This window comes from Trematomus bernacchii, unplaced genomic scaffold (genome assembly GCF_902827165.1).
Source record: "Trematomus bernacchii unplaced genomic scaffold, fTreBer1.1, whole genome shotgun sequence".
Lineage (NCBI taxonomy): Eukaryota > Metazoa > Chordata > Actinopteri > Perciformes > Nototheniidae > Trematomus > Trematomus bernacchii.
Window position 1 is genome coordinate 1,940,551 of NW_022988043.1, and position 22,061 is coordinate 1,962,611.

The window sequence follows — 22,061 nt, forward strand, 5'->3', positions numbered from 1 at the left end:
TTAGACTATCTATGGGATTATAGGGCTTTTTATAGAAATGTAGTCATTATTTAAGCTGACGAGACGGCCCTGGATGCAAAATAAATGTCTGCTGAATGCCCTATCCAACCTAAAACTAACTTTACCGATGTTTCCCAGAAAGACTACAACAACAGCGTCGCTCGGATTAAGCGTCATCATGCTCAGCTGACTGCGACTGCAGCTCGAGACAAGAGTAGAAATGCTTGTGTGGTTGTGTTTTGCTCAAGTAAATCTATTAAATGTGTTTCTTTCATTGCTTGCATACAATGTGTAAGCCATGTTGTGGTTAACTTGACCCCTCGGTTAATCATTTTATAGCGAGCACACAACGCTGCCATGCTCAGTTGCAGACATGCAGTGGAAACAATTTTCTGTCTTTGCGTTACTTCTTAACATTACCAGAACTTCAACAACTTCATATGTCATCACAGTGGATGTGGGGAGACCAGTAGGAGATCTTAAACACTTCTGGACAAGCACTGGTTTCTGGTAGGTTAAATCTAAATTATTATTCCAGGAAAATACACAGACAGTGGTGATCAGGAAGCATTGAGGAAGTGGACAGTTTGTTGAATTAGAAAAATAAAAGTGCTTATTTACACACCGAATCCACCTGAATACCTCTTTATCTAGGTATTAGATATGTTTGTATCAATTAAGCATCTTCAATAAACCCCATATATTATTTTAATAGTTGTTTTGACTGGCAGTTTTTTCAAAGACTCACTCTGAAACTGAAATGATCTAAACTTTCGTAATTAAGTAGAATATTTATTGTATTCTCAATCTATGAATGCATATCTGTGTAACAGATGTATCACAAAGATAAATAGGAGGCTCTTATTTGTCCTCAGCCCCCCGCTGCCTCACACCCAGGCCCACCAGTTTGACCTGAGCATAGACCAGCAGCAGAACCTGGCTCATGTGGGCTCAGTCCCTCATGGAGGGATCCAGCAGGTCAGGATACACTGGATGTTGGAGCTGGTCACTGCACAGTAAGTGAACTAGCTCACCACCTAAGTGTAGTTTAATATTTGTCTGGTTTTTAATGATGCATTACATCTGAGTGATTTTGTTTTTAAAGGGATATTGGAGGACAACCCCAGTACAACTTCACTAAACTGGACCAGCTGATAGATCTCTTGTGGATAAATGGACTCCGACCAGGTACCTCAACACCAGTCTGAAAAATATCACATTATATTTGTGATGCATATTTAAAGTATTTTTTTCCCAAGATAAATCACAATAGTGTTCAAGTATTTATTTCATAAAGAAATCGCAATGTTTTTAACCACAATGTGGCTACACATATTTTAGGTTTTGAACTCATGGGCAGTGTCTCGAACTACTTCACTGACTTTGAGGACAAGTCACAAGTGTTTGAGTGGAGAAATCTGGTTTATCTCATAGCCAAGAGGTACATCGGTGAGTGTGTGCCATTGTTTTGTCCCCATTATGTTTTATATGTAGTTTGCACGCCATGTAATCATGATCAATAAAAAACATAATCTAAAATGACATTAGTTGGAAGCGCTATTTAAAGTGTTGTAATATTTTTCTTTAATATGAATTTAGCTATTTTTGAAACTAGGTAGAGCTTGCAAACCTAATAAAACATATTATTAGTTTCTTGTGTAATTCAACATAAAGTGTAACAATAAGTGAACTGATACACAATTAATCTGCACTGTATGACCCTGCTGCTACGTAATATAATTGTTCCCATGTTTTCTTTAATGACAGAACAGTACGGCCTGGGGACTGTCTCTCAGTGGAACTTTGAAACATGGAATGAGCCAAACAACCACGACTTTGATAATGTCAGCGTGTCAATTCAAGGTAAACCCATAATGCATCATTTTCAATTTTTTATAATCACTGTAAATCATTTATTTGATCATAATTGCATCTCATAGATGTAATATTACTTGTGGTTATGTAACTGCTATTTATTTAAAATAATTTGGATACATTCTTTTTTGCAACAGGTTGGTTGATACTGACGTTCTCATAATTTTCAGTAATAGATATTAGTTCCTTTGCTTTAGTTTTTTGATAAATGCTTATTAGGCCATACTGACACTCAGTTTAAAAAGTGACACAAGCTTATCCCTATTGTCTACCTGCAATATGATATACGTATTTTTCGGATAACACAATTTTTTATATAAGACAGATCCTTTTGCAAACATAAAAGAAGTCTGGGTTAAAGATTCACTTCAGTGGAGAATTTAACATCCAAAAAGCAATTTTTAAAATATATTTTGCGACTTGAAAATGATACATTTGTAAAAGGTTTATCTTTTATTGTTTTTTTGTGATGAAAATGCTCACATTTCACAGATGTATTATTGCAATATTGAACTTAGAAAAAACAGACACTCCACTGCTGTGCCCATGATCAGTTCTTTCTGATAATGCATATTTTTGTAGGGTTTTTAAACTACTATGATGCCTGTTCGGAGGGTCTGCTCGCTGCCAGTAGTCTCCTAAAGTTTGGGGGTCCGGGGGACTCCTGTCATTCCCCCCCACACTCACCGTACTGCTGGGCCATGCTGCAGCACTGCTTCAACGGCACCAACTACTTCACTGGAGAGACGGGGGTCAGGATCGACTACATCGCCCTGCACAAGAAGGTGGGCTTCCCTGAAATTAAAGCATCTGAATCAAAAATGACATCTTCATTGCCCAGACTAGTTGTTATATTAATGTCCGAAAGCAAACAAATTATACAAAAGTATAGTTATGTCATTCAAATATTAAAATTCAAATCCCCTGAGGCAAGTAAAACTATATTTATTAATGCGTACACCAGCTTAATTATTGTTGACTAACTGTGGCCGTCCTTCAGGGAGGAGGCTTCTCCTTGCCCATCCTGCAGCAGGAGATCCAGACGATGGGGGAGATCCAGGAGCGTTTCCCCCGGTTCAGCAGCCTCCCTGTTTACAACGACGAGGCCGATCCGCTGGTGGGCTGGTCCCGGCCTCAGGAGTGGAGGGCGGATGTGACCTACGCCGCGATGGTGGTGAAGGTGACGAGAGCACCATGAAAAACACCAAGAGACTAAAATCATGTTTGAATACTGGATATTATAACTAAAGTCTTGTACAAGGGCATTACAAATAATGCATGTATTTGGGTATATGCATGAATGATTAACCATCTGGAGGGCATTTATATTATTATTATTATTATGTTTTCTAAATAAGTGACAAGGATTTTTAGTGGCTGAAGCTAATTGCTATTTTGGTCAAATAATTGCTGCTATTCAGTCACCTCGAAAGAGCCGGAAAAAAAAATAAAGTGACATTAATTTTTGTTTCTTCTTTAAACAAAGTTGTGTGTCCTATTTGTGATGCAATTTAAAAAACTTGCGTCTTGACAAAATGTTACGTTATTCAAGTATGTTTAGTGCCATTTTTTGCCTGTTGTTTAGCATATTTTGATGCTTTTTCAGGATCATTTCGAAGTACAAATATAACACATACATTTTGCACTACAGGGTGAAAAATATTAGAATTTCTTAATTTAACTCATCTCTCTACCAGTTAAATCACACTGAACCAGTTATCTGTCCTGCTCATCTTAACAGGTTATAAACCAGCACCAGGACCTGCTGCTGGCGGACCCAACAAGCACCATCAACTACACCCTGCTCAGCAACGACAACGCCTTCCTCAGCTACCACCCGCACCCCTTCACCCAGCGCACGCTCACCGCTCGCTTCCAGGTCAACAACACCCAGCCGCCTCACGTGCAGATCATCAGGAAGCCCGTCCTCTCCGTCATGGGCCTGCTGGCTCTGCTAGGTGACCGTCTTTTCCTAAACACTTTCCTTTACCTCCATGGAAAATGCCAATAAATCAGGGAAAGGGTAGTATCTTTGGATCATATAGTTATTGTCTCATAGGAAGTTTTCTAACTAAGTAAAATGGCCAAAAAGTGTCTTAGTGGCAGTCATAATGACCGTTGTTCTTAATGCAAAGGAAATATGCTAATTTCATAGAGTAACGTCTCCTAAGAAGGATGTTTTTAATGTATCCATAGGAATTGCAAGGAATTGTGAGATGGCTTTATCTCCTTTACTTTCATAAAGGACCGTCCAGTGTGTCCTGTGCTAAAGATATGGGATAAGAGAGAAAGCATTTAAAGCCCCTTTCCTTAGCATTCAGATGAATAAGATCATTAAACGTGGTCTTATTGCTGCCACTTAGATACCTCCTGTCAAAACTTCTACTACCATATAAGCGCAATGTTGCATCTGTTATGTTCATACTCAATATCTATTTATATACACATCTGTTTATACAACCTTTTCATTCATAACTTCCAATATATCCGTGTACAGCATTTTATTCTACTGTACAGAATTTAACTTTACTAACTGTATTATATATTTCAAAATATAGAATAAAGAATGGTTTAAGAATATTTCTTTTTATTCTGTATTTTCATACCTTCATTGCTAGACTGTATCTGTGCCTATGACAATCAAACCTTTTAAATCTTTAAAATGTTGCTTTCTCATCTCCTCCCAGTCGTATTTTAATGTTGCCTTTGTTTGTGACTCCACTCTCAGGAGAGACGCAGGTCCTCTCTCAGGTTTTGAGCTCCGCAGGTACTAACAGCACAGTGGGAGTTCTCGCCAGCATCCACAGCCCTGTAACAGAGCGCGGCTCCGACAGCTGGCAGGCCGCCCTGCTGCTGTTCAACAGTGACGACAACAGCAGCTCCACCGACACTGATGATGTCCGCCTGTCTCTGAAGGGGCTGGCTGCACAGAAGGGTGGGTTCAACTAAACTCTCTCCCCAAACAAGCAGACTGAAAACCCATCTGTTGAGGCTGCAAATACATCTCTAAAAAGTAAAAAATATAAAATTAAATACTGCTGCCTTTTAATATTATGAATAGGTTATGCAAGTTTCATTTATATAGCAAGAATAAACGATGAAATACAAATGTGCTTTACCAAAACCTTTAAACGCAAGACATTTTAGACATTTAAATAAAGTGATTATAAATTCAAGAGAATATCAATTACAACAAGAGAATATAAAATGAAACATGGAATATAATGCAAGAATAAAACTAACAACGCTGTGAAAGATATGAACAATTATTTGATTAAATAAAAGGCAGCAGCATCTTCATCTTCAGCAAGTCTTCATCCTTGATTTAAAATAAGTGATAGTTGCCATTTCTGTGAGTTGGATCCAGATTTGTGGTTCATATAACCATTTGTCCAACAGACCATGATTTCTGCAAGTTGAGTTAAATATGAGTCCTGATTGTCATCTTTCTGTTTGCGCTGCAGGTCTTGTGTATGTTGCATATTATATTGACAACAACGTAACCAACCCGTACGGGCTGTGGCAGAGCATGGGCCGCCCCGACTTCCCCACAGCCGAGCAGTTCAGACGCCTCAGGAGCGCGCAGGTAAACACCAGGGAAGAATGATACTGTAAAAATGTATGTTTATTATCATATTTATGTTTGTTTTTTTAATACACTTTGTGATTTATAACTTGTTTACAGTTATGAAACTCTGGAATTTGAAAGAAGCACACACACAAAATTACATATCTTTTCCCGTTATATACTATATAAATGTATATCTTTCTTTAGATTGTCTATAGATTTAGGTATTTACTATTTATTTTATAATGTTGATATTTATTTTCTGTTATTTTACTTTTCATTCATGTGCAATTCCTTGTTTACATGCTGCTGTGACTAAACAATTTCCCATATTGGGATCAATAAAGTAAATCTAAACTTATCTAATTACCTTACTTTGAAATATTTTACTATTTTAACAAAACAATGTATTCCCCTATTTATATAATACTAGAATGATACATATCTTAACCTTGGCCAGCTGTGCTTTTTTATATTTTCAGTTTTGTCACCGGGTATTTCCATGTGTATAATTCTTGCAGCTTTAATCAACATGTTGAGCTCCACTTTCTGATACCGGCGCTATCTTATTAATGAGATGCTGCAGCAGAGCTGATTCCTTTGATCTATTTGTGGCTTTTCCTTCTCAGTGAGTTGCTGTGAGACATTCTTTGATCCACTAATGATTTGTCATTGTTTTCAGGACCCTCATGTGGATGGACCCCGTGAGGTTCCTGCTGGGGACACTCTGACTCTGAGAGCCAGACTCTCTCTGCCCTCCGTCCTCCTCGTACATATCTGTGCACGACCCAAAGCTGAGCCAGACCAGGTCAGTGTCAACACGCAACCACAAAGAAAAAATAATGGTTCACCTTGTTTTCATGTGTTTTACAGTCCACCTTAAAGTGCTCATAAATGTTATTTATCTTTAACTCTCCATACGTTAAATACTATCTTATGTATAGTTAAGCATATACAGTATGTCTGTGTCAATGCAAGTAAGACAAGTAAATTAGTGTTGTATAATAATAATAACTTGAATTTATATTGCGCCTTTCATAACCTCAAGGTCGCTTTACAAAGAAACATATAAGGACAAGACATAAGACATAAAACATAAAACAGGGGGCAGAAATGGAAGTGTAACATTGCAGTGGGGGGGGAAGAGTGAGTTATTGTTGGAAGGCTTTGTTGAACAGATGAGTTTTCAGGGTTGATTTGAAGATGTTCAGAGAAGGGGTGTTGCGGATTTCTGCAGGGAGGGAGTTCCAGAGGGTGGGGGCAGCGACACTGAAGGCACGGTCCCCGAAGGTGCGGAGGCGTGAAGGTGGAATGGAGAGCAGGCCAGAGTCTGAGGATCGAAGGGTGCGGGACGGGATGTATGGGTGGAGGAGATCTGTGAGGTACTGAGGGGAGAGGGCATGGAGGGACTTGTAGGTGAGGAGGAGGAATTTGTAAGTGATGCGGGACTTCACCGGGAGCCAGTGGAGGTTGAAGAGAGTGGGGGTGATGTTCTGCCAGGGCTTGGTGCGTGTGAGAACCCTGGCAGCTGATTTCTGTATATACTGGAGCTTGTATGATGATTATGTTCTGAATGTTATGATGAAAGCCTGATGGATTTACGTTTTGAACAGCCAACAGACAAACACCTTCATGGTACTAAGCTGCATATTTCAAAAGAGATGAACTCTCAACTATATTTAACTTCTGTTTAGGTTAATGGGTTACGCTTCATCAGGATCACCAAGGGCCAGGTCCTGATCGTCTGGTCGGACCACTGTGTTGATTCCAAGTAGGTGACATAATTATTTATTTTCTTTTTGTTTTCACTGCAAAACATGTAAAAGAGTGAAAGTATGTAAAGATTAATCATTTGAAGGTTCATTTTCACATAAAAATGTATATAAACGACCACACCTCAGTTACAAACCTTGTAAAAAAGAGTTACCTATAGTTGTTTTGTAATAGTTTTGTACCTATGTTATCCCAAACGTTGCTAACAGTTTTCAAACCCAGATAAATCTGTAATTTCAATTAAAGTAAGGGTGAGATTTGACTTGGTCTCCTGTAATGGTGACATATCCATCTTTGCACATGCGTCAGCACTGTGGTTGTCTTCAAGAAGCTGTGGTAAACACATTTATCTGTTATCTCGGCAATCTTAAGCAGTTAGCTCGCAGAACCTCAATCCCATGTCTGCCAAATCGCCTCAAAGAAACAATGATTTGTAACATGAATCTGCTTTTTCAGTGTATTTACCTGTTTTAATTACCAGGTCTGTTGTTTTTCTAGAGGAGGTTACCTCTGCGGATAATTCAGCTTCTGTAAAGAAAAAACTGCTGAATGTCTGATTCTTAGCTATCTCAGAAATAAGCTGAGAAAACATTAGTGGCAACTCGGTTTGCAGTCTGATTTATTTAAAAAAGACACAGTGTTGTGCGTTTAAAAATGTTCCTTCTCATACTGCTTGCTCTATTACAGTAGATTAATAGTTAATATGTAATATGCATGGGACTAAGAACAAGAAAGCCATCACTATGCACTTTAACTTCTCTGTTTTTTTGCAGATGCATTAAGACTTTTGAAGTGGAGTTCTCCCCAGACCACGAGGAATTCAGCAGAATTAATACTCAAAACACCATTTTCACTTCTTATGTGTATTCACCTGGTAAGGATTCCCACGAAATGATTTCAAGGATTGTCAATGACGAACAACATTTCAGCTAAATGTCTTCACCTTTTTAAAAACGAAATACTACCATATACCCTTTTGTGTTTCTTAGTAGACCTGCAGGTGGGCGGTCTGTACAGAGTCCGAGCTGTGGACTACTGGGGGAGGCCCGGCCAGTACTCGCTGCCGGAGAGGTACTCAGAGGAGAAATAAACTTCTAAATAATTTTCTTAACAGTTTTCTACCATGTAAATACATTTGATAGAGATCACTGTGCTGATTGGATATGTTTTATACAGTATGGGTGCTGTGTCACCTTTCTTATCACATTGTTAGCATGCATTTATCATTTATGCTCATGATCTTTTGGACAGATGATAGCAGAAAATGCGACCTATTTGTACGAAAGGGATGAGATAAGTAATTAACTGATGACACTGTTAAAAACTGTTACAATCAGAACAAATGTAATGGATTCATGATGATTTTGTTATCTTTTTCAAAATGTGTAATACTCTATTTTATTTATACTCTTTTATATAAATGTGGAAATATTTTTGTGTGTAAGATAAGTAAAAGTTGGATCACCAAATTTAACATGGCAGTTTTTCCAAAGACACAGACAACAACTTCAAGTTTCTTTACAAAATGTATTGTCACCAATACAGAATGATAACACAGATCAGATACATGAACATACTGTGTGGTTGCTTATTTCCTCACATTACCTCAACCAATAATACTTTTCATTGAATTTTGGTAAGTACATTAGTATTAATCTTATCATTGGCAGGGTTGATTTAATTCTTCCATGAGACATTTCATTTGATATATCCGAAGTCTCTCTTATGACGTTTGAACATCATAAGCATAACATAATTATTATTCTTTCTTTGAGAAGGGCTATGTCTTCATTTTGGGCAGGATGATCATCCGGTATATACAGAAACTCCAGAAGAAGAAGTTTAGCAGGCTCCTGTTAAAAAAAGAGAGAGAAACAAGTGTTAGATTTATTAAAATGTAACAAATAAAATTACAAAAATATTTTCAAATTAGTTGTTAAGATCCAGAGATGAATACTTGTCCACGAAGTTAACTTTTTAAAAGCTTTTACATTCAGTCTTGTGATTTTTCTAGACTTGCCCGATTGTAATGAACCAAAAAGGTCACATTCTTATTGTGAAGGGAGTCATTTCGAGGGCGTAGTGACAAGAAATGTTTAGAACATGACAATATTAATAAACATAAATGGCGAGAGGTATTAAGTACAATATTGAGTTCCAAAATGTAGCACAGTAGAAGTATTAAATATAGCATAAATAGAAATACTCGATTAAAGTAGAAGTACCTCAAACGTATACTTAATTAATTACAGGAGTTGAGTAAATGTACTGAGTTACGTACCAGTCTGCAGCACAGGCTGAAACTCGCCGACCAGGCAGATTTCCTCCTGTTTTTGGCGGACGATCCTCTGGATGGCGGGGGGGAGGCCGCGGGGGTTGCGGGAGAAGAGCAGGGAGTATCCGTCGTCGCAAGTTCCATCGTCCATCAGGGTGCGGCAGGCGTAGGTGAGGGCGTAGTTCTCGTAGTCTGTGTCAATGATCCAGTAGTTGTCACCTGAAAGAGCAGAGAACAAGAAGTTACAGTAGTCTCTGCTGTGTGAGAAAGAGACTGAGAGGATGTGTGGGTACAATCCTCTCCTCAAACCTTTTTTATATAGCAGTTATCTGACTCAAAAGGTAACACAAAGTACATCAAGTGTTTAGGCATCAGTGGCTCAGGCCTTAGAGACTTGGCATGGGAACCTGAGGCTGGTCCTAACGAAACGTACCTCCGCTGGAAAGGTAGCTGGCCAGGCCCTGGTAGTTCATGAACATCTTGCCGGGGGACGCGGGGTCGGGCACGGAGTACTGAGCGGCCATGTCGGCGCACACCACCCAGAACCTGGAGCAAAAGAGAGAGAAATTGCACTTTTGCAAAAGGGCCTTAAAGTTGTATTTAAGTATAGTTCTTGGATGGAAGTACTTAATTACTTTCCACCACTTAAATACCCACCCAAAGAGAGTAACTCTGCCCTTGGAGGCGGCGACCATGGCTCCATCTTCTCCGATGGTGTACTCAGCAGAGATGTTGTCCTGCAGGAACAAACCCTCAGGGTCCTTCTTCTGCAGAGCGTACCACTTTCCTGCATACTGTGGAGACAAATCATTAGGGCAAATATGTTGAGAGCCATTTCATCAGTAAAATATGGATATGCGCTTGAAAAAATAAGGCTTATTTCGAATGTGATCCATTCCTATACCCCAGATTTTAGTAAAGAATACATACATCAAGTGTATTTGAGACAAATGCTAAAACATGATTCCTTTTAGGCTAGTTATATATTTTGAGGTAGAAGTATCCGGATTTTGTAATCTTGTTTTTGCGGGTTGTGGAATGTAGGTCTACACTACACCAAGATTTCTGACCTGATTAGGCCTAATCCTTTGGTACAAAAAAAGAAAATGTTGGCCAATCAAATCACTGATTTGTACCATTCCGTTTTTAATTGAAAGGTCCATAATCCTTGGGATTCATTGTTGTGTAAATCTCAGTGTATTTTGTATAATAATGGAAGGATAGTACACAATATGCAACATTATATTCAATTGTTTGCGAATGATGCATTGATGTACTTTGGAGGATGTTGATCAAATTGTCCTCTTTGTTCATTTAGCTCTCTGCCCTGAACCTACAAATGAGTATACTGTAAACGGTTTTGAGTTACAGTAACTTGCAATTGAACGGATTTAAATACTTTAAAATATTTCTCTACTCACTCTTGCTGGTTCAAAGTCGGCTTTCACAGAGAAGCTGTCCACCACGCAGGAGGCCAGGCTCTGCTCCACACAGGCCAGCAGCAACATCGCCAGGGAGAACATTTGGAAGTCCATTCTGGCCAAAAAAAAGTGAGCAGATTTGAATTTAGTATGAATTTTCCTTATTTTAGAGCAGCTTGCTGAATCTGGCTGAAAGAAAACTCTTGCAACTCATTTAGTTTGTAAAAAAAACATTTGGTCCCCACAAAGCAGCGTGTTCTTACCTGAAGTGCAGAAGAAGTTTCAGTGCGGATCTGTCGCAGTCTGAGCTGTGGTGAGGAGACGCCGTGTGAGCCTTTTTATATCAGATGCTCAGACAGGCTCACTGATTATTTTCACTTCTTGAACCTAAATGCAGAGTTTAATCTATCGCTAATCCAGTTACCAAAATCCCCTGCTAGTAAGCTGTTGAACCCTCACATTCAGCGGTGTGTGGGTTTTATGTAATTGTTTGCATGACCTGAGCCTCAAATCACACGTCCATGCCAAATGTTTACATGACCAAACTAGTGTTGATAGAACCACGTGCAAATATAAAGTGTTGTGGCATCATACCTGCTGAATAAAAAAGTGATATAGTGCCACAGAGTGAATAATAGATTAATTAAAGATGAGATAAGATTTTATTTTGACAAAAAAATCTAAAATGTTTATACATCTTTTGGTAAAATGTTCCCAAATCTCTGGAAAGTATTTAAATAAAGTACAATGTTTATGACTGGACGGTAAAGTTTTCCTTTTTTAATCTACTTTTATTCAGACAAGTAAGCAAAAAGTATGTAAAAACAAAGAAAAGGAAGCATTTCCACATGTACCCCCACTGGAAAAAAACAAACCAAATATGTTATGTTATAAAATAGTCTGCAGAATAATGACGCCCAGTCATGAGACGTCAGCAGAGGCTCAGGTGGTCACTTGCTCTGTAACGTGCTGTCATCTTATTCCCAAACGCTGCAAGAGCTTCAACCTGTAATCCGCGGGGGCAAAGTGTGAATTATAGAAAAACATCTGAGGTGTATTACATGAAGTTTAAACGACTCACGCACCAGCATTGGAGCATACAAATGCCAAAGTGAGTGCACTTTACAAAGGTTTAAACTAGAGTGGGGTATCTTACCTTAAAGAATGTTTGCTGCAACAGATGCATTTACAGACTTAATTTGCTTTTGCACTCAAAATGTCTCATCAGTATATTTTCCAAAGCCTTTTTGTAGACTTGCTTTTGTTTTTGGCCTCTTTTTATTGATTTTTTTTAATCATTTGAAAAATATTTTTCCCTCTATCATCTATTTTGTTTTTCTACTTTTCATTAATTGACTAATTTTGTCCTAACATGCAATTTGTTTAAAGTAAAAACGAATTATTTCATACAATATAAAAACATGCATTAGCTGATGCCTTAGTTTTTGAGTTCCATAATCTGTTGATATGGTGTATTTTAACTACTCTTACTGTAAACTACAGTAGTTGAGAGTTAAGTAAACACAAGTAGCATGCCAGTAAGTCTGTACTGTGTTTATCGCTGGCCCTGGCATTGTTTTTACTCTAATAACAACCTGTCTTCAGTATATTAGGTAAGGTCTCCGGGCTTTGACATCCTGCACTGCTCAATCTAACACGTGACATGTCAACAGTATTAACTCTGCATGTCTAATCTGAAAACAAAAGCTTGGTTTAAATGATCCAGGACACAAAGACGTACTCTTGCTTAACTGGAGGTGAGCTCGAGTTCAGCGTGTTTGGATTTGAACCATGTCAAGTCTCTGTTAGGTGTTTAGCTGCTGGCTCTGAGAAAACACAAACATCTCCGTAAGATGTGAGGGTTCAGTTGGTCTGCTGCTAGATACATGTTATCTGAGCAACTATACTGTCAGCATTGACCTTCACTCTGAAAAACACAAGACCCAAAAGTGACTGCAGGTATATTTAAAAAAGAAAATCCCAAATTGTATCAAACTATTGTGGGATTTTTTGGAGTGTAAATCATTTAACATTTGGAAATACTTCTACGACAGTAAAATGTGGAATTTCTTATTTAAAATATCTAGGCACTTTATCCACCAATGCTCAGAACTGAAGGAAATTATTTTTACAATCAAAGTAATTTTTCAAACACATACTTTTAAAGGGCAGGAATTGTGCTGTCTTTTTGTGATACTTAGCTCAGTGTTTGGGGCTTTGGATTGTTTGTCAGACAAAACAAAATATATATTTGACATTATAGATTTAGTATATGAAATAGAATTAAATACAACTTTGATAAATGTATCTCATGTAGTTTGTGCACATTCATCTCTTATCAATGTAATGCTTCTTACATGATAAAATACAGAAAAATAAGTGAAGTAGATTTTTTAAAGGTGAACCAGTGCTCAAAAAGATGTTGGCGAATAGGAAGCAACTGAACATTATCCAACAGCAACACGTGACAAACTTCTTAACTTAATGAAGATGGTGTTTTTCCATTTCATATCATTTTAATATAACGTCCATCATACCTGTACTGTGTCAGTGGCTTTATGGGAACACCAATCCAAAGGGCACAAAAAGGCAAACTCCATAGTGATCATTTCAATTTGTATTTATGACATTGTTTCATTACAAACACTTATTATCTTTTGAGTATTACAATGCCGAGTTCAAGATGGTTAACTTAAAATCACTGCATCTGGCAATCCAGGGAGGGGTTGTATTATACAAGGTAACCATGAATGCATCCAGAAAACAGGAACTGTTTGACTAAAGGGTACTGGGCTGTTGTTATTCCAGGAAGAAGAAGGGAGAGGTTGGGAATATTACATGGAGATCTTCATCTGCTTTACTTCAGGATACTTTCTTGATTTGCTGTAAGGACAGAGAAAGTGGGATTAGTACACGTAGAATGGGTTGTGCAACACCAACTGTATTATAGTGTACACTGGTATTGCCTTCACTCCCTGTTAATTGTACAGCATGCAGGTATATGCATGTACAGACTGAACATTTTTCATGTAAAGGAAGCAGATATGGTTACCTTCGATCTCCTTGGCGATGCGAATCTTCTCATCAAGAGCCTTTTTCTCCTCCCCTGCTATCCTCTTATCCTCAACCCCAAGAGGCTTCAGGTACTCTGTTTATTTAAAAGAAAAATACATTTATTATGGGAAATGATCTGAAGTATATATATCCTGTTAATATGCACGAAGCAAGAGTTGTATATACACATATACCTGATCAAAGCCTGAACTGTTACATCCCCGTAAATAAGATGCCGCAGGAACTCAGGAATATTTCATTTATTTTAGAAATTGCCATGTTGCTGTGAAATCAAAAAGGCAGCTAAGCTTAAGCCTACCAAGTTCATTACAATATATAACTCTTGTATTTATTTTTGCAAGTTTATCATGAATCAAATGTTACCTCTTGTATTAAGTTTTCTTTTGTGTGTTTACGTTATGGCAATCACTTAATGCAACTTTTACCAATATAAAAACGCCATTATCTTATACACACTTAACTCTGTTTTCCTTGCATTACCTGCTATATTGACTTTATTAGGGCACAGCAGACTAGAATATATCCTCAAACTAGCATCACTATATCCTAAATCAAGAATCAAAATCAATTGATGGAATCCAATCCACTGGTTTGGAGTCAAACTCTTCTCTTTATTGTTGGATAACCTATTGTTATATTAAGTACACAATGGTAGTTTAAACTCAATGCACTGTTCCAGTAAATAATAAATAAGAACTTACCAAGTCTCTGCTTGCCATAGATGATGCCGGCAATCAGAGCTGAATACCTTGCGGTCTGTGAAGGACAAAACCATGCAAATGAATGCCAATGTTACATTTCCTACCAATTAAATGCATTATCAGGTGACATATCTACAGACCACTGCGTAGCTCTTGCTTTAGAAGCTGTTGTTATCATCACTTAGCTTTATTATATTGTTACTACACCCATTGATCTCTTTACAGTGCTGCAGGAATGTATTGAGACCTTGGTCATGTCACTGGTCATGTCAAACTACACATTTAAGAGAGTTTCCAGATTCGTTAAGAGTTTCATTCTGCCAAAACAGTATCCACTGAGGAGCATTGGTTTCATTAAAATCGTATCTACTTTAACAGACTGTCCGCCTGTTTACAGTCACCCCCAAACAGTGGACGACAGCAAGGACAAATCGAAACGAAAACGCTAATAACAGCTGAAATTAATAACAATTCATTTTAGGTTAACTTGGTTTAAACCAAGATAAAAGATGCCATAGTATTTATATAATGTTTTCTAATAGACTTAAGTCATTTAACCCAAGGACATTAGCAACATGTTAGCTCAAACGTTACGTCGTTTCAATTGAGACACTAAAGTGTGACTGTTAGATATCAACATCGAGAGTGAATGCACATCACAATATACAATACAATTAAACACATGCATTGTTAATAAAAACACAAATTAATGGATTAGTCTGTGTTTGCCTAGTTACAAGCTGTAGTAACGTTGTAAAGTTACGACTAACGTTAGCTGCTAGCATGCTAACAGTTAGCTTAGCAGGATAGAGTGTGCTGTGTAGCTAGCGAGCTGGAATACGATTTCAAAATTAAATTACAGTAAAACATGAGTAACTTTCCTACACATTATATACTGCAAAACAAACCTTTATCAGAGGCGACACGACAACTGGGGGAACCATCGTGGTAGAGAGACTGACAGCACCAGAGGTCACTTTACAACGGAGGAGAAGGTCTTCTTCTGTGTGAGGATTGCTGCAGCTGCGGTGCTCTTTATTGAACTACCGCCGCCTGCTGGAGGAAATGACCAACTTCAGGGGCAATTTATGGAGGGGGGCAAGCTTCTATGGGGTCAAGGAGGGAACCTGCTAAAATCAAAAAGGTAATACAAAAAATGTAACAATTAGAAATGTGATAGTGTACTACGAGATTAAAATAAATTGTACTGTTCTTTATATGATATTGAACATTATTACATTTACTAAATTCTTTTTTACATTCAGTTTTTTCCTTTTCAAAGAGTCCACCAAATAAATAGTTTTTGTTTTGCTGTCTTTTAAAAGTTCTTAATGTATATATTTTAGCCCTATATTTTAACTTGCCAAATCCTACCTATGGGTTTGGACAACATGTTGTAAACAGTGTATGAGGACTTCCTTCTAAAAAATAAAACATTTGAATACTTTCTTTACAAAAACAAACAAAGATTCAGAAAACACAGTCATATATGTGATGAATTATACAATTGGTTGACATAACCCTTTAATGTAGCACTGAGGGGTTCTCCATACATTTATTCAGGGGGAACAAGCCTGGTTTCATGAGCACTTTTGTGTTTTTGTTTTATGCATCTGACTGCCACTCAGTGGTCATTTTAAAGCATTGCAAGAATGTCTACATTATTTTGCCTTGGAGTCCATCACGCTGTGTTAAAATCACCAGCAGTTATAAAGTGCTAAATAACTCTTTAATATAAAACAAAGAAAGATCCAAGGCACTGTTTTGGCAAAGGTTAAGAAGCCTTTAATCAATTTAAAACTCACGGACATGCTTGTACATGTTAAAATGTTTTTTGTGACCTTTTAACCTTGTTGCTGTGGTCCTGGATCCTGAGTCCTGGATCCTGAGTCCTGCATCCTGAGTCCTGGATTCGGAGTCGTGGCTGAACCGGTCTCTGCGGTCCTGCCTGACTCTCATCATACTACTTCCCTGATGGCTCCCACAGGATTGTTGACATCCTCCTGGATTCATCTTCTTATTATAGACACATGCATTTCCAAACATTTGGACTACCTATGTTGTAAATGTCTTATCTTTTCAATTTACAAACGGCATATATTGCACGTCTGTCCGTCCTGGGAGAGGGATCCCTCCTCTGTTGCTTTCCCTGAGGTTTCTCCCATTTCCCCCTTTAAACTGTGGGTTTTTCTCTGGAAGTTTTTCCTTGTACGATGTGAGGGTCTAAGGACAGAGGGTGTCGTATTGTCATACTGATATTCTGTACAAACTGTGAAGTCCACTGAGACAAATGTAACATTTGTGATATTGGGCTATATAAATAAACATTGATTGATTGATTGATTAACCAGACCTTTTCTGAACTTCTTTACACCTTCATTACACTGGGTTGAACTTATGGGCACTCCAGACCTTTATACTTTATATATACTAGGTTGTTTCCCCTTTTTTATTAGAGGATGAACTGGATCGGTGCACCTTTTTACACACAGAGAAATGTTTTGCAAAAGCAAATCTTTCCAGAAGATGTCAGTGGAGTGTGCAGGTGACGGTTTGAACACGCAGCACTAGGAGGAGAATTGAAAAGTACAGCGTTTCACAGTGCAACGTGAGACTGGCATACAAAGCAACTTCAAATCATAATTTGTAGTCTTAACTTTTAAACATTGCAAACACATGAAAAGCAGGTCCAGTTTTTGAAGGTGTAGTATAGGCTTACACTTTGCACGCCCCTGAAGATCTCCTGTGTGAGAACCTTTATATATACAGTCTATGGTGAGAACACATGATTCAAACATTGCACCTGCAATTAAAGATTAACTCAAAGTTTGGGCTCTGGTCTACTGTATACTGGTTCTAGGTTAAGCTGTCTCTAAAAAGTGTATGTTTAAAAATTAGTAAGACAAAGAGTTATTTTGTAAATAAAAATCTAATTCTGTGAGAGCTGCTTTGGTGATAATAATGGCTTTTTCATTAATAACCCAGTTCCCAGGACCCAGCAAAGTTTGAACTCTTCACCCAAACAGTGTGGTATTGACAGCATTTAGTGTAATATGACAATTTAATACACAAATCATATTCGCTTTTTAGATATCATACATTTCAATTTGAAGTTACAAAAAAGCATCTTCCCACATTGAGTGACAATATCAAATGTAAGCATTCACTTATTTACCATACAATTATAATACACTATGTTCCTAATGTCATTGATCGAGAATTACAGTATTCATTAGTATGAAACTTGACCTTATAAGTCATTATACAATGTTTTATATTGCATGATGATTATTGTTGTTATCTGTGAAATGCAAGCCTTAACAATATTTACGTGAATATTTTATGACATCAGTAAGACATATTGCAAAATCTCGGCGTTTTGATCTTTGGTCCTTTTAAAAAAAAATACAAACTACTTTGAGAAAATGTAGATGTGCCAATTAACTGTAATACACTTCCAGATGTGCTTCCACTGGGGATTTAACCCTCGTCTTCTGTCCCTGTTTCATCTATTCGTCCACAGCACATCCACCTTTGTTTGCACAGTTTCACAGTAAACCATATTCCTTTATAAAAGATCACGTAAGATGTGTCACAGGGTCAGGTTTCAAAGCAGCGGTTGAACCTTTTCACTGTCCTGTCGGCTAACCTCACCTTCCCTCTGTTCTTCATGGAGGCTGTGTACCGATTGGACTTGAGCTTAGCGTAATAGTCTGAGAACTTGTTGAAGAGGATGGATATGGGCAGACCGTTGAGGATGATACCAAAAGAGATGCAGATGAAAGCAAAGAAGCGACCCAGTATGGTCTCTGGGTAAATGTCTCCGTAGCCCACAGTGGAGATGCTGACCTGCAGGAAGGAGAAACATAAATAACAAACAACAGCAGCAGTGTCCTAAATATAAGACCTGTTATATATTGACCATGTGGTCAATTGGGGCATGTTCCACCTTTATGCAGAAAATTGCATTTTGTTTTATCAGACAGGTATTGACAGTAAAAAGCACGAGCAAGTAAGGAAACACTTTTTGTGATACCTATGTGGACAAAAGATGGCACATGGTTTTCTGGCCTAGAAACACATTTTCTTGCAGTGTAACTATAAACTATGAATATATTGTCATACTAAAGACACTTTTTCTGTATGTGGCCCACAATTAAATAAGTGTTTCCTCCTCTGCACGATACATTTTGAAAAAGTATGAACTTACAGCAGCCCACCACCATGCGTGAGGAATGCTGGTGAAGTTAGTGTTCGGCATGTCGTGCTCCACGGTGTAAACCATGGCGGAGAAGCTGAAGATGCCCATGGCGATGAAGAGGAAGAGGCAGCCCACCTGCTGGTAGCACTGACGCAGAGTGAAGCCAAACGCCCGCAGACCTGTGGAGTGTCGCGCCAGTTTCAGGATTCGAAAGATTCGCATCAGTCTCATGATGCGCAACACTTGGCCCAGCTTTCCCACCTGCGACACCGCCTGCATGTCGGCCTCGTGCTTCATGTAGTTGTCCTTGTTGTCGAAGAACTCCAGGAAGGCCTGCAGATGCTGAGGCAGGATGGCGATGAGGTCCACGGTGTTGAGCACGCTCTTGCAGAAGGATTTCAGTTCAGGGGTGGACACCAGACGCAGCAGGTACTCCATAGTGAAGAAGGCGATGCATATGGACTCAACATGTTCCCAGTACGTCTTACCACTGAGCTGACCTTTGGGAGTTATGAACTGCATCTCCTCCACTGTGTTGAGAGTCATCGCCACCAGGGAGCCCAGGACAAACAGGCTGGAGGCCACCGCCATCAGCTTGGCCTTGACGGATGAAAACGGCTTCTCCATTAGGTTCCAGATAGCTCTGCGCTGCTGGCCCAAGAACATGTCTTGAAAGAGCTCCTCGTCCTCCTCGATCTCCACTTCCGCCTCCAGCTCCCTCTGGATCTTCAGCTGATCATTCAGCTCGTCCTGCCGCTCCTCGAAGGAGATGCGGCAGCAGCGGTTTGTGTTCTTCATCCTCACACCCCAGTAGTGGATCTCCTCCAGGAAGTTGCGGGGACACATCTCGTCCCTGATCCACAGCACGCCGGTCCTGTAGAAGCTGAAGATGTTGTGAAAGACATCGGGGTCCCTGTCGAAGAAGTACTCATTGTTGGTCACAGTGTAGTCGTCGCACAGGCCCAGCTTCAGGTTGTGGTCCGTGTATGTGGCCAGGCGCCCTATTCTGGTCGTGGGATACTTAGCTGCTGTCTTGTAAGCTATCTGGTAGATCTTCCCCCCTACATTGATGTTGATCATGTAGTTCTTCTTGGAAGGGAAAAACTGCTTTGGGGAAGTCTCCTCCTCTTCGTCTTCATACTCGGCATAAATGTCATAGATGTCCCTGGTCAGCTCCTTCATAGAGTTCCATGACTTTATGCAGCTTTCCTTGTCAAGTGGATAAACAATTTCTGAGGGTCTTCGATTCACCTCTGCAACTTTGTAGTTAGGGAAGAGGCTCTGTCTCCTGTTCCACAAGTTGGCCGTCCTGCTGGTGCTCCCCATGATGATCCACCCCAAACTACACAGCAGACAGAGGGCTCAGACCTTCCAGCATTACTTCTGTCTAATACCCCCCGCCCCCACTCTACCTCAGCATTGAGGACATGAGCAGCATGCCTCTTGTCCCCATTAATGTTGCTGACTGAGAGGATCCGCATGCTTACAGGACATCTAAATACTATTATCCCCTCCTGAGCTGCCTGGCTCACATGATGTTGGCTGTGTAGAGTATGTCAATAAATGCATTAATTCACCCTCTTTTAAATAATAAATGTTTTATGACATGAGTTAATAGTACTTTTCTGGTGATTTTAAAGACAGAATAGACAAAAACCATTGTTGTTTTTCCTATTATTTATTTATTTTATTAATGCATAGCCACTGTGCCATACCTTAATCTTTTGCAATCCCATACAGATTACACAAGAAAGTCAAGTGGAAAACTGTGGAAGAGACCATTGTGTGTCTTTATTCTGTGGGGAAAACTAAAACACTGTGATAATTTTCTTCCATAAAATACTGTGCAATATTTTTGTTTCAGCTAAAGTGTCTTTGTTTGAGTTGGTTTTTAATATGCAATGCTTTAAGGTGCTGATACTGGAGGGGAACAAAGGGAGGCTGGTAGATAAATAAAAGAGGATAAAGGTTTAAGCTTTAGCCTACTTCCTAATTCAGAGGAGGTGCAGAAATCTTCAGAGTTCAAGTGAATCAAAACCACAGACTCAGAAAATAATCTTTAGTTTTTACATTAGGATTTTATACAGGTATCATCATGATTGTGACATATTATTAACACATTAACTCAACGGACAGGCATAGAGATTTAATCAGATGGAATTGGAAACATAACTTAGCTTGCAGCTGAATCCTTTTATTGGATATCAGATTATTGTCCTGCTGATTAACAGAGATGGCGTCCGGCACGGCCACAGGTCAATGACATAATGAACTATACAGTATGTACACCTTTATTTAAATTCCTGGAACCAACCACCAGGGACTAGTAATAACAATTTAGGATTACATTTGGGAGTGTCTTATTAGTGTAATGTGTCAAGAGAACATAAAGGGAATTGGATTTGTCATTCAAGTCACAGGGTCACACAACACAACAAAAAAGAGGCCACAGATAAAACAATATATGTTAATATGATAAAATATACTGAATGAAATTATTTGTAAAGCTTCATGAACTTTTAAAAAGAGGCCATTTCACTTTTTGAAGAAGAAATTAAAAAAAAAACTTCTCTAAGAAAAGTTGAATTCACTTCAAGAGTGCAGATTTGTCTCCCTCTCCCGTACCACACAACAATTAGTTGAATCTCATTTAACTTTACCTGACAAATCACTTACAATAGGGCTTAAAGATACCAAAAACAGGGATTTTCTTTTTGATCTTGTGCCTAACTTTAGTGAATAATAACATATCAGGTATGTAGTCTGCAGATACTTAAAGTCTGTGTTTAAGCCACAACAAAAGCAAACATGTGGCCTTCAACAGAATAGGTAAGGTTTGTTTTTAGCCTAGCTGATTGCCAGAAATGCCTTTTGCTACAGTAGACATCTTGAACATTTTCGCTTTAAGCAAGTCAATTACTTTACAAACATCATACTGTAGGTGGACAAAAAAGATAAGTCTTGCCTCTTTGGGTTTTTGTATTTACTGTAATACACAATCAGCCACCCCTGCAGTCAAGTGGTCTCCTCCAAATCCAATTTTTTTGTGCAAAATAATTAATTAATTTAGATTCCTATTCAACATGTTATCCTTTTGGACCCAGTCATAGTCATGTAAACAGGATTGCGAAACAAAGCATCAACAGATATCTTTATTGTAGGATTAACATCA

General features: G+C 38.7%; 3 protein-coding genes across 4 annotated transcripts; 1 reads left to right on the plus strand and 2 right to left on the minus strand.

The window, feature by feature from the left end:
• The first annotated feature begins 181 nt into the window (after positions 1 to 181).
• Positions 182 to 8,718, plus strand: idua (alpha-L-iduronidase). Of its 2 annotated transcripts, none has more exons than XM_034118656.1 (14): positions 182 to 510; positions 876 to 1,016; positions 1,106 to 1,188; positions 1,342 to 1,449; positions 1,768 to 1,863; positions 2,458 to 2,660; positions 2,876 to 3,055; positions 3,617 to 3,833; positions 4,604 to 4,810; positions 5,340 to 5,461; positions 6,126 to 6,251; positions 7,138 to 7,214; positions 7,990 to 8,090; positions 8,209 to 8,718. In XM_034118656.1, exons 1-14 carry the CDS (start codon positions 374 to 376, stop codon positions 8,304 to 8,306), a joined length of 1,896 nt encoding a protein of 631 aa, XP_033974547.1. In that variant the 5' UTR covers positions 182 to 373; the 3' UTR covers positions 8,307 to 8,718. The 2 variants fall into 2 exon arrangements, with proteins under 2 accessions (XP_033974547.1, XP_033974546.1); XM_034118655.1 differs by having other exon boundaries at positions 8,206 to 8,713.
• A 161-nt stretch (positions 8,719 to 8,879) lies between these two features.
• LOC117473158 (purpurin-like) lies at positions 8,880 to 11,578 on the minus strand. Its single transcript, XM_034118657.1, has 3 exons — positions 9,925 to 11,578; positions 9,498 to 9,710; positions 8,880 to 9,069 (listed from the first exon to the last, which is right to left on the minus strand). Exons 1-3 carry the CDS (start codon positions 10,184 to 10,186, stop codon positions 9,059 to 9,061), a joined length of 486 nt encoding a protein of 161 aa, XP_033974548.1. The 5' UTR covers positions 10,187 to 11,578; the 3' UTR covers positions 8,880 to 9,058.
• A 2,191-nt stretch (positions 11,579 to 13,769) lies between these two features.
• On the minus strand, positions 13,770 to 20,086 carry LOC117472546 (potassium voltage-gated channel subfamily V member 2-like). The gene is made up of 5 exons (XM_034117806.1): positions 18,899 to 20,086; positions 18,343 to 18,537; positions 14,689 to 14,743; positions 13,965 to 14,060; positions 13,770 to 13,795 (listed from the first exon to the last, which is right to left on the minus strand). Exons 1-5 carry the CDS (start codon positions 20,069 to 20,071, stop codon positions 13,770 to 13,772), a joined length of 1,545 nt encoding a protein of 514 aa, XP_033973697.1. The 5' UTR covers positions 20,072 to 20,086.
• Positions 20,087 to 22,061: the final 1,975 nt, after the last annotated feature.